General features: G+C 44.2%; 1 protein-coding gene across 11 annotated transcripts in view; it reads left to right on the top strand.

The window, feature by feature from the left end:
* The first annotated feature begins 1304 nt into the window (after positions 1 to 1304).
* The window catches only part of NPAS3 (neuronal PAS domain protein 3), a 652478-nt gene continuing 635527 nt past the window's right edge, over positions 1305 to 18255 (top strand). For 4 of the 11 annotated variants that reach the window (XM_082213450.1, XM_082213459.1, XM_082213449.1 and 1 more), the window contains exon 1: positions 5423 to 5807. In XM_082213450.1, coding sequence (XP_082069576.1) covers positions 5758 to 5807 — 50 coding nt within the window. In that variant the 5' untranslated portion in view covers positions 5423 to 5757. Of the gene's footprint in view, positions 1643 to 5420; positions 5808 to 18255 lie in introns of those variants that run through there. The other 7 variants (XM_082213453.1, XM_082213452.1, XM_082213448.1 and 4 more) reach the window with 4 other exon arrangements.

The raw sequence follows: 18255 nt of genomic DNA, 5'->3' as shown, positions 1-18255 counted from the left end.
GCGCGGCGCATTCCAGAGGTGCTGCCCCCTAAAGCGCCTTTGCGAAAGCTCCGCGCGCGTCGCCGGCCGGGCAACCCGGCATTCAATCAGTCCCCCCCCCCCCCGGCCCGCTGCGATTTGTGGTGTGAGTTTTTTGTCTGCAAAGCGGCAAACCAGAACAAGCTGTCAGGGGGCGGGAAGAGGAATTTGACTTTGCACTCGCACTCCTTCGCCAAAGCCCCAAACTCCTTGGCGGTGTCCAAAAACGCGGAACTTTTCTTTGTCCCGGTGTAGGATGCCTACGTGAGTCACTGAGGCTGCCCGGCATGCAGAGAAGTGCCCGTGTCGAGTGGCTGGTGTGGATCGGCCCGGGTTAAGGGGACGGCGGCGGGCTCCGTCACGGCTGCAGGCAGCCCAAGCAGCGAGCTGCCTCGCTCGTCACCGCGCTCCTTGCGTTTGGCCAGGCCTTTCTTTGCGCCGCGCCGAGCGGTATAATTGATATGTTGGCAGAAGCGACAACGCGGACCGGTGCGTCCAGCAGGCAGCTAGGCAAGAGGCAGGCAGGCGCGCGCGCGCCGGCGCGCACCCCCACCCCACCTTCCCAAGTTTGAGTAGCAATAACAGTGGCGCACACTAGGAGGGCAGGAGAGTCACTTCCCTATAATAGAGAAGCAACTCTGCCGTTGCACAAAAGCCGCGCGTTTTCTCCTGGGTGCAAATCAGCCCTTCATAGAGAGCAAAGACAGAAGGCGGCCCGGGGGGGGGAGAGGAGGAGGAGAAGAAGAGGAGAGAGGAGAGGGAGGGGGAAAGCAACGCTAGTTCCCAAGAACTTGAGCTAACGGCAGGCTGCTTCCTCCTCCACTCGTCTTTTCTCTCTTTTTTTTTTTTTTTGAGAGGGGGCTATTCTCCTCGCCGCCACTTCTTTCTCTCCCCCGCCCCAGCCCTCTTGGTTCTGGCCCATCGCTCTGCGGTCAGCGTCTTCCTTGAGCAACAGAGGAAACCCTCCAAGACTTTTGCGTTTGGGGGGCGGAGGAGGAAGAGAGGAGCGGGAGGCAATATTTGCTGCCCATCATTTTCACGGCCACGCAAAGTAATCGCGTGCCCCCTCCTCTCTCTCTCTCTGCGCTGTCCCTTCTCCGCTCGGATTCCTCGTTCCTGGACTGTAGAGATTTCCCTTCTTGATTCCCCCCCACCCCCCATTTTTAAATTTTTGCAGCCTTCCCTTCCCGCCGAATCCTGACACGTTGCATGTTTGCAGATTGGTGAAAATACCTTCCCTCTCCTTCTCTCCCCCCCACCCCGCTTTTCACTCCCAGCCCCCCCCCCGCCCGCCTCAACTCAATCTCAGCCCAGCCGCTCAGATCAAAGCGCCGTGCCTCCCTCCCAGTGGCCGCCGCTCACTAATGGGATTGCAGTGTGCCTGGCTCTGCTGCTGCAGCCGCCGGAGGGAGAGGAGCTGCTGCTGTACCTCTTCGCCGACACTCGCTGGGTGCTGAGCCGCGGGGATGATCCGGATCTTCCCGGATTTCAGCGTGCAGGTGACTGCAGCTGCGGCCGGCGGGGCGGCGGGAGGAGTGCCGGCCGGTCCGGGCATGGGGAGAGCCAGTTCCGCAGCCAACGGGAACCCGCAAAACGTCCAGGGCATCACTTCCTACCAACAACGGTAAGTACACAGCCCCCAAAGTGTGCGTGTGGATTAGGCTTCCTCACTTGTTTTTGTGCGTGTCTTGTGTGTCTTTCTGTGCTCGTTTGTTTTTAAATCTTAAGAAATCACGTCTTGCTTGCTTTTTCTTTTTGAGGGGGGGGGGGTACCCAGACACTTAAAACAAAAAAGGATCTTTTAAAAGCGGTGCCCAGAAATGTTCCTGGAGCTTCGAAAGCAACAATAACAAAAAAAGGGGGAAAGTGAGATTCATGGCAGCTCAAGGGCTGAGGATCTTCCTCCCACTCCTGCTGCAAAGTTTGGGATCCTGTCTGCTTAGCCTCCTTCCTCAAGTAGGGATTTCTCAATGTCAATGTCTTGTGCAAACCCCACAGCATGGCAGCCAAGAGGTATAATTGATCACCCTACGGGGATTGATAATTTGTTTTCAATTGAACAAGATAGAGTTTTCACTTGGCGTTTCACCCTTTGCAATTCCACACTTTTATTACAACAGTATTAGCATGTCACCTGTTACTAGGGGAAAATCTATCAGGAAACCTTAAGCGGGCTCAGCACTGTGGAGTATTCAACTGAAATGCATTCTAATGCAAATTTCCGAGGTTCACAGACAGCTCCTTTAGGAAGGAAACATAACCAAGTTGGCTTAGGCAATAAGTCATAGTGAAGTTTAAGGACCTTGCTCACCTTTTCACTCTCCCTCAACCATTCACAGACAGGTGGTAATGTCAACAGGACCTATAATTAAATGGCATTCCAGTCCTTTTTTCCTAATAAACAATAATGCTTTTGTTTGCTTTTCTTTGTCACTAGAAGATCACAGCAAAGATGCAATGATAAAAAGGGAGCAAGAGACTTAATTTTAGACTGCACCCTGCAACATTATTTTATTCTTTTTGGTGCCTTCTAAGTTGCTCCAACTGTTAAGTGTCATGATAAATGAAATATTAGATGAGAAGCTCAAGGATGTGTGCAAACATAGACAACTCATGCTTTAAACTTAAATTTTGAAGTTCACTGGTTTGGGAAGTCTTTAGAACCACCAATGTTTATATTTCAACCATTAAAGTTTAGACTATGACCCCACTCTGTCCATCATTATTGAGACAGACAGCTGTTAGGGCCAAGTATGGGGAACACAGTTTGCTTTTAGTAAACTGCGTGCTGCTGATACTTCTGCACATTTAGGATAAACTCTTGAGATTCTTGAAGTCATCTCAAGAGACGCTAAAGCTAGCTCAGAGCCTGTGAATGTTTGAAATTCAGAATCAGTGTTGTTTTGCTTAAAGCAAACACAGGAATTCTTTATATAAAGTAAGTGCTGCGTGACAGATATAAAAGATAGATAAAAGTTGGTGTAGCTCTAGCCTTCCTTGGTTTCCGAATTACAATTTTTTGTCACTTGGAGAATTCTTAAAATTACAGAGGAAACCTCTTTAAATAGGAAGCACAGTGTAAGAATCAAAATAGTTTTGCCTCTGAAGGGGCAAGTCAAGGGTCAGAAATAGCAGATTAATTTTTACACAAGTGCAAGATGCTTCCTGAGAAATTATTATGCATTGGAAAATATATATGCACCATATCAGTTTATAGTATTAAAATGTAAAATTGCCTAAGCTGTAAGGAGTTAAAGGGATATAGTTACCTCTAACCTGCAGCTATTTATCCCAGCTAATGCCTATTTACCTGGGAGTAAGCCTCACTGAATTTATAAGGATTTACTTCTGAGTAGACATGATGAGGACTGCACTGTAAGGCTGCAGTCCTATGCACACTTTCATGGGAATTAGTCCTATTATACTCTGTGGGACCTACTTCCAAGAGCTTAATTTAGTTAGTATAGGTTCATTCTTTTGCAATTCAAATTTATATTCCAAGATTCTTCCCTTTCAAAATGCACAGTAAAATAAAACCCTTAAAAAGTTCAGAATATTAACTCTGCACATGCAGATGAAAAGCAAGTTGTATTCTTTCATTTGAGCTATTAAAAATACTCTTCCATGTGATTCTGTGAAATTGTTCCAATAAGGCAGGAGGGTATTGCTACTTCTTCCACACTCATTACAAAACCCAAATGACACCTGTTAACTTTATTGCTTTTTAGTAGGATAGGGGAAGTTAAAGGGTGTTCAGAATGCCTCCATGGTATCCTGTAAGATCAGAATCCTCCAAACCTGAGTTTATAGGAACAGCATTTATATTCTGTGACAAAATAATTAGCAGGTCCCTTTCTACGCAGATGTACTTCCTTACAACTGTTTATCTCTAATGATTTTTGTGTGCCGTAATGCAAAAGAAGGACTCCTTCTGATGGGTTTGAATCAGAAGAAGGTGAATGAATAGTGTTTCGGGGAGAGAGACAGAAGCAGTTTGTAGAGTTCCAGGATGCAAGCTACTCAGGCTGGTTGTATCTGCTTCTCGGAGTCCTGAGGGACGTCAGGCAGGTCAAACTCACTGCCTCCTGTGGCAGAGATCGTATTTTTGGGGTCACTGACTGTGCCCTGCAGCCAAACTTTCCAGCACTTTGCAAACTCCTTATGCAGCCATCCTCTTACCTACGCATGTGTGGATTAGTTGCATTCCTTTTAATTGCCTTCAAAATCCAGCTAGAACACCTTAGATTTTAAATGGTCTGATTGCCCTGCTTTTGCTTGAAAACTTAACTTTTTGTTACTCCAGGAACAAAAGCAGGGGGCTTAACACATTACTGACATGGAACTGCTTTTCAGCTGACATTCGGAAAATACATTCGACAAGTGCCCCCTCCCTCGGGCTCTTAACTTAAAAAAAATTAAAAATAACCACACCATTTCCTCAACTATGCTCACTCCCACCCTTTATTTCACACATTTCCTTTTCAAGTTTATAAACTGACACAATAGCAGTCCGTATTAAGTACAGAGTGTGAACTTTCCCTAGGAGGCCGGGCGATCGCTGTGCCACGAGAAATACGGTAAACTGTACCTCGCGGTGGATTGCTTTTGCACCCATTTCCGCGCAGTCTCGCGTCCGCTCCGTAGTATTACGGTAGTTGGACGGAGGACAAGAGTCAGACGCATGTGCAGCCAGCCTGCGTAGCTGAAAGATGTCATTCCATCCTCCGTGTGCACACACGCGCACATGCTGTGTACATAAAGACACGCACGTATGCTAATAGACGCATAGGCACCCAGATCTGTGCACACGAATAACACCCCCCTCTGCATGTGCATATGCATACATATGCATGTAAGTAGTGCACACACAGAGATATAACGTGTGCACTATGTACCATGCAAAGTACACTCTTCCTATCCCTTCTTTTGACCCTGCCATTCCGCGAATGCGCGCAGCCTGTTGCCAGAATCCGTTCCCAGCCGCCAAGCGAGTGCCTGTCTGCGGCTCTCCAGCCTCCCTCTCTGTCTCCCTCTCCTGCTGCCGCCGCCGCCTGCGCTGCTCCAGAGAAGGAAAGTCTGCGAAACTGCAACTGAGTGGCGTTGTTGCGCCGGCAGCGGAGGCTCTCGCGTCCCTTTGCACGCAAGGAGTCAGAGCGGTCCGAGCCGGCGGAGCAGCAGCTGGAAAATGCCCAGAAATACTTTCACAGCGGCCAAGCGCGGGGAGCCCTGACTTCTCACTTTCCCGCCCCCCTCCCCTGGCCATGGCCTGGCTCCGCGCTTGAGCCGGTCCCGCGGGCTCTCTCTCTCTCTCCCACACCTGCCGGGCGATGCCAGTGGCCGGGGTGCCCGCCGGGGCTGCGCGCCTTTCTCCGCCCGCCGCGGCCGGCCGCTCGTCGCCGCGCCTGACATGCCTTCGGAGGCGGCGGAGCCTGGGCTCTCTCGGAGGCTCGTCGGCTTCTGGACGGCGGCGGCCCGGGCCCCAGCGGCGCTAGCGAGCGAGCCGAGCAGCGAAGCAACAACCTGCGCCAGGACCGCTGCGCCGGGGAGCGGGAGCCCGCAATGCATTGGCCTCCGTACTTTTCCTCAGCCTGCCTGCCTGAGCAGGGCCATTGCCGCCGCCGCCGTCGCTCCTGCTAGACACAACACCACACACCAGGAGGGGGAAAAGTAAGGGAGAGAGAGAGAGGAAAGGGGAGAGAGGGGGAAAGGAAAAGAGAAAAAAAAAAAAAGCCCAGGAAGATGGCGCCCACCAAGCCAAGCTTTCAGCAGGATCCTTCCAGGCGAGAACGGTAACACTTTCTCTGTATTGAACCTGAGGCGGCAGCGCCTGCCTGCGTCTAGGGCGCCGCCGCCGCCGCTTGCAGCCTCGGGTCTGGTTTGGTCGGCTTCCATGCCCGGGAAAAGGAGAAGCGGAGGGAGGGGGTTGGCGGTGGAGGAGGAGGAGAGGAGAGGCAGGCAGGCGGCGGCGGCGACTCTCAGCCTGCAAAAGCCCCGCTCGCGCTGCTCGGGAGTTCCTCTTGGTGCATGCATATTTGTCTGCTGCTGCTGCTGCTGCTGCTCCTCACACAGACACAGCAGCACACTTGGCTAGTCTGGCAGCGGCGGCAGCAGCGATCCTGCGCCTCCCCGCACATTGCAGGAGTCGGTGTTTGGCGGGAGGGAGGGAAGGAAGGAAGGAAGGGGGAGGGAGGCGGAATTCCCGGGAGGCAACTTTTCGGCTGGATGGTCTCGGCGAGGAGGAGGAGGAGGAGGCGGCGGCGGCGGGGCGGAAGGGGGAGAGGCGGGGAGCTTTCGCCAGGCCCAGCGTTGCCTCGTCGAAGGGCCGGCTGGGCTGGTGCGGCTAGGCCGAAACGGAACTGGCCGGGCTCTTCTTCGCAACTGCTGGGGCAACTTTAGTCGGAGGCGCCTGGCGACAATTCCGCTTAGCCCTTCTCTCTCCTCCCGCGGGTTTTTTTTTTTTGTGGGGGGCGGGGAACCAATCCCGAGGTTGGCGTTTAGTCTGTCGAAGTTGTTTGCTCTAATGCGCGGTCAGGGGAGATGCTCTGGCAGAGTTTGCTGTGGCGGCCGAGGCTAGAAGTAGGCTCGCCTTTGCAAGTCTCCATACTCCTGTTTGCGTCGCGCGCTCTCTTCCCCCCTTCCCGCTTCTTCCCATATACTTTTACTGCCGTTGCTGGTCGGCTCCGCGTGTTGTCGGTGACATGTCTGCGCAGCTGTCATCCGAGTCTCCAAGTAAAGTGTGTCTTTAGAGAAGGGCTCCCTCTCGATGGACAAGGGAATTCCCGGCCCGATGAAAATTAATGGGCACATGGGGCAGCCCCGTTTGGAAAGTAACGGGTACGTGTGGCTGAGCCACTGGAAACAAGGAATGAGTGGGCTAATTGAGGTATGAAAGACCTTTGAAAGCAGGTGAGCTTTCAGGGCAAGCCACCCATGACCTTTCCGCAAGAGCATGTTGATAGGTTTTGTCCGAGCTCATAAAGTTTTAGCCTTGAGTCTGTTGTTTCTGAGCATGTGCAGAGCACGTTTTGGGTAAGAACAATCAGCCTTCCTAGAAACAGGGACAGGGCTTCTGGAGCATAAGGTGTGAATTCCAGCCAGGGTTGAGACTCATCACTTCTCTTTATGCAGAACAATTCCTGCACAAGGGAAGGTGGAGGGGTGCTGATGCAGGGAATCCAGAGAGGACAATTGGGAATGGTATAGAGGTTGCCATGGGTACTGAGAGGCTTGGTTACTCAGAGCAGAATAGTTGTGGAATGATAGCACCCACCACTGCAAGGAAGGACAGCTTCCACGGTACCTCCTCCACTAAGCAACATATTGCAAAGTTTACAAGTTCACCTGATGTTACTGAACAATGCTTTGAAAAATCTGCAGAGCATCGTTTCAATCCTATATGACCAAATGGAGACCACAGTAGACCATAGTACATAATGGTTTACCCTCTTTTGCTCCCTTTGATTTTCCAGTTCTGCTTGCTGAGGAAGGTTCCCATTTGAGATATAAAATGAAAGCCGCCCCCCTGAGTTGCTTTTAAAAATGTCTATGGATATTATGGGATGCATAATGATTGATCAGGTGAATGTGAAGAATTGTAGTTGTTGCTTTATGCTGATACAATGTACCATTTGGCTTAAAAAATGTGTACTTATCAGGAGAGTATAAATGTAAATATGTCCGTTCCTTGGATTAAAATGGGTATTTGAGGGTGCCATCTGTATCAGCTGAGCTAGTGCTTGGAATTGAGCCGATTTCATATTATTTTCTAAATAGGTTTAAATACAAACATTCTGCTTTTGTTCATTCTGTACTTAGTGCTTTGTTCATAGTATAAGCTGTTGCATCTTGTACCTCAAGCTATATTTGGATATGCTCATGATGGAAATACATCATCTTGTTGAAATTTATGGAAATCAGAGGTTTAACGTCCCTTTACTTCTCTTTAGCTATGAAAATTCTGTGTTTTCCCTCCAGTGACTGTAAAAGCATTTGTGTATTACTAATAATGTCTTTAGCAGCATGCTGGTTTCCTGCACATAGAGTTGTACATTTGAGAGGAGGGAAAGCCAACACATAAATACCAATATATGCTGTCATCCTTTCAAGCACCCCCCTCACCAGAGAGTCCTGTTCTCTCCCCCCCCCCCCCCGCTCTTTATGAGCCTAGTACTATATTAGTAAGAAGTGTATTTGCCGGGACAGCTTCAGTAATCTCTCCAGCAGAGAGCCATTTTGGGATTTTTTTCCAAGATAGGAATCTTGAAGATAGAATTAATTTCTAGGGGAAACTTCATAGCCTGTGCATGAGTGCTTTCTTTATCACCTGTCTCCATTTGGCATTCGGAGAAGGTAAATCAAAGTGTGCGATTTGTTATTCTGCTCCACTTGAGAGCTGTACTAAATAACACTTGGTCTGAAATTCTGATTGAAGTTGTAGGAGGATATACTGTATTTAATTTAATGCCCTTTAATAGCATATTCTTGTTCAGCTCTGATGCTGTCATCTTAAAGGTTGGATCAGAGTAGTTATATCCTGTAGGGAGTGGGAGGAGTAATAATTCCAGCAAGGGAAGTAGCCTACATACATGAAACGCCAATAACCCAAAGCTTGGCCTAGTGTCCACAACATTGTTTTATGCCTTGAGGCTTAACTTGTTGTCACTGTGTACGGCGTTCCAGCTATTTTAGGATTTAAGGGAACCTGAGTTGTTTCTTTGCAGTGGGGGGAGAGGCTCAGGCTATTGGTTCTTAATGTAAGATAAGTTAAAAATGCAGTTGTTTTCAATTAAGCAAATGCATAGTATTTTCTTAGTACACAGTCCATACTTTACTTGGGTTTTGCATGCAGAAGCTAAAGTCCAGTTTCTCTGAAACTGTACGACCTCATCCTGCACATTGTTATATGCATCGATGCTGCAGTTTTATCAATCCACGCTTAACTGGAAGCTCCACTGGAGATAGTGCTACTTACACAAATAGAATTGGGCTGCTCACGCCACTGAAATAAGGAGGTCTCCGTGTAAAGAACTGTAGGGTAAGCCTCAGTTTAATGCACACTTGCTTGGAAGTAAGTCCCTTCACAATCAGTAGGGTTTACTCGTAAGTGTGGTTAGGACTCTGCTGCTAAGATATTAAAAATGAATTCATTATGCAAAAGTCCAATATTCACAAATATCAGGATATTATAATTGGTGAGCTAGAGATTTTTTTTAAAAAAACAAAGAATAAATTCTTTGTTATTTAGTAACTATGGATAATTTTCAACATTTTTTGGTCATTATTTGAGAAAAAGTTATTGAACTTGTTGAATTTACTTCTACAGTCTTATAGGCAGAAAATGGTTTAAAATAACCTAGGATTATCCAGCCCTGTGGAAATGTCCAAGGATGTTAAATTCACACAATTTTAATGCATGTGATATGCCAACAGTGATTTGTAAAGCATATCACTGTGTTATGCTGTAAAGTAAAGACTAAAAAAAAGCTCCCTTCATTTTTTTATATTTCTTGCTAGAGTATATGCTTAAACACAGCAGTGATAAATGATGATATGCATTGTCTAACACTTGCTTTTATATAAATAGCTCCAGAAGATTGCTTAAATGATAATCGAAAATATGAAATAGGGTGGCCTTCATATCACAAGGCCAAGGGTCTACAAATGGAAAAACTGAAATAATGAAATATTTCCAAGGCAACAGACTGTCAACAAGAACAGTAATGCATGGGCATATCATAGAGGTACCAGAGAGGATATTAGATCGTATAGCTCTAGAGCTAGGAGTTATAATGACCTTTATTAAATAGAACCTCCCACATTGCCACAATATCTCTGATTCCTGATTTATGGATTAGCAGTTGCACATTTTGAAACATGCTGCCTATATATTTTGTTTACTTCATTCATACTTGGGTTCACATACTATTTGTATGAGCATTGATCAACATATAGTATGTGATTTTAGCAGCTAATGAGATTTAATCATACAGGTTTTTGTCTGTATTTTTCATATCCCAAGGTTCTATAACAAAAAAAGTTACAGCTATATAGCATGTGGTTGTTGTTTTTAAATCTTGATACATAAATTTCAGGACATATTGGAATATAGTAGTTAGCATCCCACCTGGGAATAAAAATTCCCTATGGGCAAGTTGCATGCTAGATCCTAAGCTATTTCATGGCATCATGGTGTGAGATGGTGAGCAAGTTAAACTTCCTTTGAAGTTTCTTGCTCGGTTGCTATAATAATACTTTTACCTTTTAAGAATTTGGTGTTCTGCTTCATTATTAAATTATAAAGTAGAGCCACTTCAAACATAGGCATTGCTGGAATATCGTTTTGCCACTGCTTCCATCCATCTGCTTTAAGTGTAACCTATTGTTTTATAAAATGCTTAGAGGTTTTGCTGCAATTGAGCTATATATACATTTTGTTAAGCAAATAAAAATACTGTCAATGTTTTATTAGAAAAGTACAATTGTAAAACTATTATGCCCTATGTAGTTTTTAAAACTGGTGGTTTGCATGTAGGAAAGTCTATATCCTGAAATATTTTAATTTGCCCTGGAATTTCATATCCTTCACAGTAATTTTGGTAAAATTCTGTATGTGATGGAGCCATTTTATTAGTAGACTGAACTGCTAGATGCACAATAATTAGAAATTACTTTTCACCTGTTAGTTAACGTTTAGACTTCTTTTTAGCCAACATTGATATAAGAAAATTGTCCATTGCATAATGGAAAGTTTTTGGATATTAGTGTTGGTTAGGAGCCGTTTTGATTATATCCATCTACGGTAATTTCAAGTGTGGAGGAGGGGATAAGCATGAGGTGCTCTAGTGGAATATTTTGCATGTATGATAACACATGAGACTTTCGCCTATGGTCAATCAATCTGAATATTATACCACAAGTTGCTGTCTTATAACCCATTCCCTTGGAACTAAATAGCAACAAATTCAGTAGAGCTCATCAGTACTTTTCTTAAGTATTTGCAAAATACAGCTGGATACTTTATAGTTGATAAGGGCTTAAAACTGATAATTAAAATGAAATGTTTCTATGTTGTTCAACCCGTATAGAATAGGATATTTTGTAACACCTTTTGCTTTGATATAGATTGCTTATAGTTAGAATGAGATGCCTGAACTGTTGATGCCTAGAGACCTTGATAGGGTAATCATAATTTGTTGTAATACCATATAAATTTGCAGGAGGATAACACCGTATGGATATGAAAGCTGCTGTATCAGATGTGACTGCAACATTGTTTTGTGACCAGTATGATCAGTAGTTTCACAATACATAAAGTGCTTTTGAATGAATAGTCCTCCTGTGCCCTTTATTTTAACAGGACTTTGAGTGAAAGTATTTGTTAATAATTTATTATATGGTTGTGTATTACACTGAAATATACACTATACTGGGAATAGCGTCTTCTTTTAAACATGAAAAATATAGGCCCTCTTGCTGGGACTATACATTTAAGCTCTGTTGTCGTTAAAGAAAAGCCATAACTAATTGAGTGCACACGTTTGGTAGGAATAAACTCTTTACATATATCACATTTTTGTTCTTTAGCTTCCTATATTTTACTTCTTTCATAAGGTTGATTTCAAAATTCTTGTTTGCTGCAGCTACTGTGTATGCATTTAAACTCTCAAATTTGTAACGGAACTTTAAAAAAAAGATGGAGTGCTGGTTCATTTAAAGGAATAGATTTAATTTTCTTATGAAAGTTCACATTTGTTCCATTTTTGCATAGAGCAAAACTTCTATGATACTGCGTGAATAAATTCCTTATTTTATTTAATCTAACCGATGATCAGAGGCACCCAGAGTTCTTTAGAGCTACTTCAGGATTCTCTACCTTTTTTTTTTTAATAGAAAGAATGATTTAAGTTTGTTTTGTTGTTATCATAATATTATCATTATCATCATTTATTTTGTTTATGACTTATCCTCCCTTGAACAGAGTCCAGGGCAATGTATAACAAAAGATAAGTAATGCAGTTAAATCAGTGATTAAAACAAATACAGGAGTAAATTATTCACAAAGTAACAGTCATTAAAAACAGAACTCTCACATTCCTGTTTAGGGCACATTACAGTATTAGACAGAAGAGGCCTACTTGTGGTCTGGATCAACCGAATTCTGTCTGCACAGGGCAGAAAATAATCTCCGCTTACCTGGGGCTCTAGGAAGTGACGTTTATTAAATAGCACAGCCGTGGCTTGGTCCAAAGCGCCATTTTCTTTCCCCCTGCAATCATGGGTGGGACACCCAGCAGCTCCCCTTTCAGCCTCACTGGGCTTGGCGCCAAAATGTGCGTTTGAATGGAAACTGCACATTATAAGTCTCACCAACCATAGATATGCAAGGTGGGTGTGGGGGCAGCTCCCTGATGGTGGAATTCTCCCCCCCCCCCCAGGTGAGACTAGTTCCGTCCCTGATGACACTTAGGTAGGCAGCAAAAGTGTTCTTATTCCATTTGGATTTTACAGGTTTTTAATATATGCATTCCAACTTTTCATTGAATTTTTGTGACATACAAAAACATACAGACACCAAAAAAAGCAAGCAGCCAATAACAAAGTAATACAGTGTTGCAGACTGAAATAACAACAGCAAACCGGTATACCAAATTGCAATCATACTTCACTGAATATCAGGTGCTATTTAAATAGCCCAACCTTAATGAAGAATGAGAAGCCAAAGGGATATGGGAAGATCCCTCCCTGTTAATATATTCAAGGAAGGGAAACCAATCTGCATCAAAATTGTCAGATTTAGCCTCTCCCCAGACCACTGTGTCTGGTCAAGCGTTCCAACAAAGTGATGCTCCAGACATTGGAGAGCCATGCCTCAAATGGTAAAGTGTCAGGAGACTTGCAATAATGGGCAATAACTAATCTGGCAGCCACTAATAACGTGAAGACTAGGTTTTATGTGGTTTTTAAATATATGATGGAAGGTTTTAACTCTGTTTTGATTAGAAGGTTTCGTTGTTGGATAATGGTGAATTGCATGGTTTTGCTTTCTTATGTAAACAGTTTTGGGGGCACATTTTAGGGCTGAAAATCATTACAAATCATTACAAATCAAACTGAAATAAATATACAGAAAATTAATTGATTTGGTTAAGTGAGAAAGTACCTGGTCGTGAGGGAGAGAAGTTAAGATACTAGCCAAGATGAGGGATATTTTGATCAAATTTAATGGATGCTTACTGGAAAGTTAATATTCCTTGTAGGAAGATGGAGTACTAATTGTCCCCAGTTAGTGACATGACATAGGACCGGGGAATCAACTTGTACTATTTTCTCTGTTCACTGCTATGCCTCTTCAACAGAAAACAATTAGACCTGGTACTGTTTGGATTCAACTGGAAACCCCCAGCAGGGGAACATTTCCCAGGACCTGTAATTGCTGATCTTAAAGTGGTTGTTCTTGAAGAACGAAACCTTGAAGAGGTATTACTGTGTGAAATTGCTGAATTACAACTTAGCAAGAAGTTCAGTTATATCACCTCTGGATTGAATTGAGATACTGGGCTTTTATCCAACTGCTGGTGTTCATTCACTTAGCTAGGATGTTTGTGTTGTGTTATCAATTACAGCTGCTGTGAAGTCCCTGTGTTTATTTTATATACAATTAAACTTTAACACACTATATTTTTGGCATTTTGTTACCATGTGACCTACTATTTACATTTCCCATCCTCTAGATATAATGTATGTTTCTTCAGTAATATTGTATACAAATCTGAGACTAAATAAATCAAAATACAGTTAATCATATGTAAATCCTGCCTTTTCTCCTAGGGTGCTCAAGGTAGCATCACCACAATCTCATTTTATCCTCCCAACCCAAAATGTAGTTGTATGCATTGTGTATGAATATCATAATACCCAGTTCATATGCAGCTAGGGGTAGGGAAATATATATATTGGCTGCAGGCATGCATACATACATTTATGCAGAAAGTGAACTTCACCGTAATCAAGGTATTAAAAATTGAGGTTTCAACAAAAATATACAGCACACAGACTGGGTCCACGTTTATTCCACATAAATAAAATACTTACCTTCTGTTTCTTTCCCCATTTATTGGCTTTTATGAAAAGCATGGCACCAATGAGAGGTTTACCATGGTGCCACCCTAATGTTATCTGAATTGTGCCTATTTGAACAAAGGTCTAAACAATATGGGAAAAGGATGTCCCTCCTCTCATGTGAGTCTAATCAGTGCTTTTGATATTTATCAGAAAACTTACTGTATTTCTCACTAGAGACTAGGTAGGGCCTTTTTTGTGGTAGCACCAGAGGAAGGTCATTCTGGCCCCAGCTAAAAATTGTTTTATTTTACATGGCTTTTGATGGGTTTTAAATTCTGCTTTTGTTTTAATAATGGTTTGTTATATTTAAATTGCTGCCTTATATTTTGTTATCTTGTATTTCACTTAAGAGGGCCTCGTGGGCAAAAAAGCAATTCATATATATTTTAATAAATAAAATAGCTGATCACGTTTGCAGCAGCTCCCTTATGAATTAATTGTTTCTATATGGTGTTAGAGGGCTGTAGACTGTACTATTTCATGGTATGGAAGAATTCTATTGCTATTCCTCATAAACCATCTCTTGCTTGAATCCCCTTTTCAGACACTGAGACCTCACAATTAAACCTTGTCAAATTAAAGGATGAGAGGAGAGATGTAGATACTTACCTGAAAATTCCCAAATAGTTTTGCTGTAAATAGGAGCAAATTTGGAAAAAACATTATTTATCTTTAATCAGTTAGATACAGTGAAGGGGAATGATAAGTGAAACACATATGCATTGCTGCGCTTGATATATCTATCTATCATCTATCTATCTATCTATCTATCTATATCTATATCTAATCTATATATATATATCTATCTATCTTTGTGATCCTTTGATGTTACATCAATATTTTAAAAATCTTGTTTCTTTTGGGCTTTTTTTCAAATTAAAAAAATGTAAATTGTGGAACAGCTTGGTTTTAGTAACCTGTATTTTTAACCAATGAGGTTCCCTAACCCCTCCCCCCCGGTACTTTAAAAATCTGCATATGTATCCATAGCAAGTGACTAATATTTTTGGAGGTCAATGATTATGTGAACTTATTTGTAGGGCTGGTAGGTCCCTTTACATGAAAAAAAAATCACAATCATATCAGTAGAAGGTTAGGTTGCCTTTATAGTTTCAAAATCCTGAAGAAAATAAACTGTTGTCCATTATTTGGAGTATATATTTCATTTATTGTGAATAATCTTCCCTAAAGTTTATTTTATTTTTAAAAATCTCTTTAGCGCTTGGCAGGATTATAGAGACCAATCAGTTTACTAATGCTTTATATAGAGGCCTGCTAGGTTTTTGCATCTAGAGAAGAGACAGTCTCTTCTCTGGTCATGTTCCAACCGGTGGCTAATTCTGCAATACTGGGCAAGGGATCTGGAGATATATTAGGTCCTCTACTTCAGTGTTTCCCAACCACTGTTCCGTGGCACACTAGTGTGCCGCGAGATGTTGCCTGGTGTGCCGCGGGATAAATTAAAAAATTTGAAAGATTATTTTTTAAAAAAGTCAAATTTTCGATTGGGGTGCCGTCACTAGATGACCCCTGGGGTTCCCTCCCTCCCTCCTGCTCTGCGCCTCCCTCCTCCTCCTCCTCCTCCTCCTCCGGGGAGGCCCTTCCTGGCTCTCGGCCAAGGCTTGGCGGCTGCCACTCACTCACTCGCTCGCCCACCCGTCCCTCCATCCCTGCACCCGGCCTCTCCCCTCCATCCCCGGCGCGGGGGCTGCCGGGATCTGTAGTCCCCTCGCCCTTGGGCTCCGCGCCCGCGCGGGGTGCGCAAACTACGTTTCCCAGCGTGGCCTGGCGGGCCGGGCGTTTTGTTTGAAGTGCTCTTCTCCCGGCCATGGAATGAGCGCAGCGGCGGCGGCCGGGCGGGCAAGGGCTCTTCCGCGCAGACCCTGCGCAGCCTGCCTGCGCCCCCGCGGAGATTGGGCGGCAGGATGGAGCCTGGGGATCCCCGCGGAGCGGCGGAGGCGGAGGCTGCCCCCCAGGTAGGGCAGCGGGGTTTTTTTTATTTTTGCAATGCTGCATCCGCGCCGGAGGGGACGCATCGGACCGCGGGGAGACCCCTTGGCGGGCGTGCAAGGCAATGCATGCGTGCAGGCGTTGCATGGAGTGCAGTGCAATGCAATGGCAACGCGGCGCCTGCATGCATGCATGCAACTTCCACCGGCGCTCCGGACTTGGCAGGTGAGGGGGGTCCCCAGTGGGCGGCAGAGAGAGCCGGGAGGGTGAAGGGGAGCCGGGGGGAGCAGCGCTGCTCCCCGAGCCGAGCCCGGGGGAAAACTTCGGCGTCATTGCGCCGGGTGTTGGAAGTGGAGGCTGGCGGGGGCCCCTCACCTGCAAAACCTGGTCGCCTCTCATATATTTCGTGCATTGCATTCATCGCCCGCTTTCTCCTCCAAGGAGCTCCCGGGGGCACGCGTGGTTCTCCCCGTGTTATCCTCGCAACAACAGCCCTGCGAGGTGGGTCGGGCGAGTGGCCCAAGGGAGCACCCAGGGATTGTCCTGGCCAGGTGGGGTGATTTGAACCCTGCTCTCTGCCCGGTCTTTATCCTCATTTAGCCCCCACATGTGCATGACTGTGCATGACTGAGGTTTTCCCCCCTCGTCTTGGCTATGGTGTGAGTCTGTGCTGTTAATTAATGGTGTTCTGCCTTCGGAGAAGATGAGCCAGCCCTCAAGGAGGTGATTATGTAATTTGCTAGCAATTCATGTCCCTCCCGGCGTGACGCTGCACGCTGACATCACGGGGCTGTAATGGTGGTGTGCCTCGAGATTTTTTTCATGAAACAAGTGTGCCTTTGCCCAAAAAAGGTTGGGAAACACTGCTCTACTTGAGAGCAGAAGAGCTAATAATCACATCAGATACACTAGCTTGTGCAGGGAAGCCTGTATTCTGCTGCAACAACTTAATAAACACTGTTCAGTTTCTGAACAAGGAAAGGAAGACTTAGAGGATTGGAGGCTCCCCCAACTTGATAAAATGGTGGCTTTTGTGGAATTGTGTATTTGTGTAAATTGAAAAGTACAGATTTGTCATTCAAATTGCTGGTATTGGTTAATATATGCTTGAGAACGAGAACGCAACATTGACATTGTACTTTATATAAACCAGAGGTTTTCATTGCTTCATTTCACACCCTTGTCTATTCATGCCGCTTAAGCTTTTGAATCTCACTTGGATTAAAGTTCACGTTTCTGGTGCACTAGCTTAAATGATACAGTTTGTTGTAGAATTACCCTTTTAAGTTTGAATGCCATTTCAACATAACTGTATAATTTGCTAAGTTTTGGAATAAAAGTCTTTTTTCCCCAAGGAAAGAATAGGCTTGCAGCATTGTAGAGAAACACAAAATACTCAACCACTTGTAGGTAATAGTCTTTATAGGTCAAGGTGGAGGTCAGTGGAAAGGGCTGAACGACTGAATGTTTACAATATTGGCTGTGGGATAAAAAAAGGACTTTTGTAGAGTGTGTTGTTTATCCCTTAACCTTCATAATGGCACAAAGTGGCTGATCCTATTTGTGAAAAGTATCACTGGATACAGAATTGGCTGCTATGCTTCAGTTCTGTATAAACTACAGGTTCACAAAGAGATTCTGAAAACTGGTATTAATGAATTAATGCTTTGTTTGTAGGAAACAGAGAGGACCATAAACCTGCCAAAATAATTTTAATGTAAATATATTTGCATTCTTCATATATTTTTTTCACTGTCTTTAATATTTAACAAAGCATATGTTTCTGGTATGACACCCAATCACTTTGTTTCCTACCTTACATTTTGGCAGCATAAATGAAATAATTGCATTCAAATGCTATTATTTGAAGATTCAAAGTTTATATTCAAAGTATTTTACTTGACTGGATGTTCACTTTAATAACCATAATGTTTCATGGTTACTTTGTAAGAAACATGTTTGCTATGTAAGCAACATTTACTTGTGCTGAAGAGGATTATTTTTATTACTGTATTTACTTGAATCTAATGCTCACCTTTTTTGGCCAAATTACGTTGCAAAAATTAAGGTGCGCATTGGATTCGATGGCACATTAGACTCAAGTAAATACGGAAATCTTTACATTAATATATATTTTAAAGATATTACTTTAAAAAGTGAATAGGC

The sequence above is a fragment of the Podarcis vaucheri genome (assembly GCF_965113315.1).
Source record: "Podarcis vaucheri genome assembly, chromosome: 1".
NCBI lineage: Eukaryota > Metazoa > Chordata > Lepidosauria > Squamata > Lacertidae > Podarcis > Podarcis vaucheri.
Note: the sequence above shows the minus strand (reverse complement) of the source record. Positions and strands in the feature narration are given on the sequence as shown.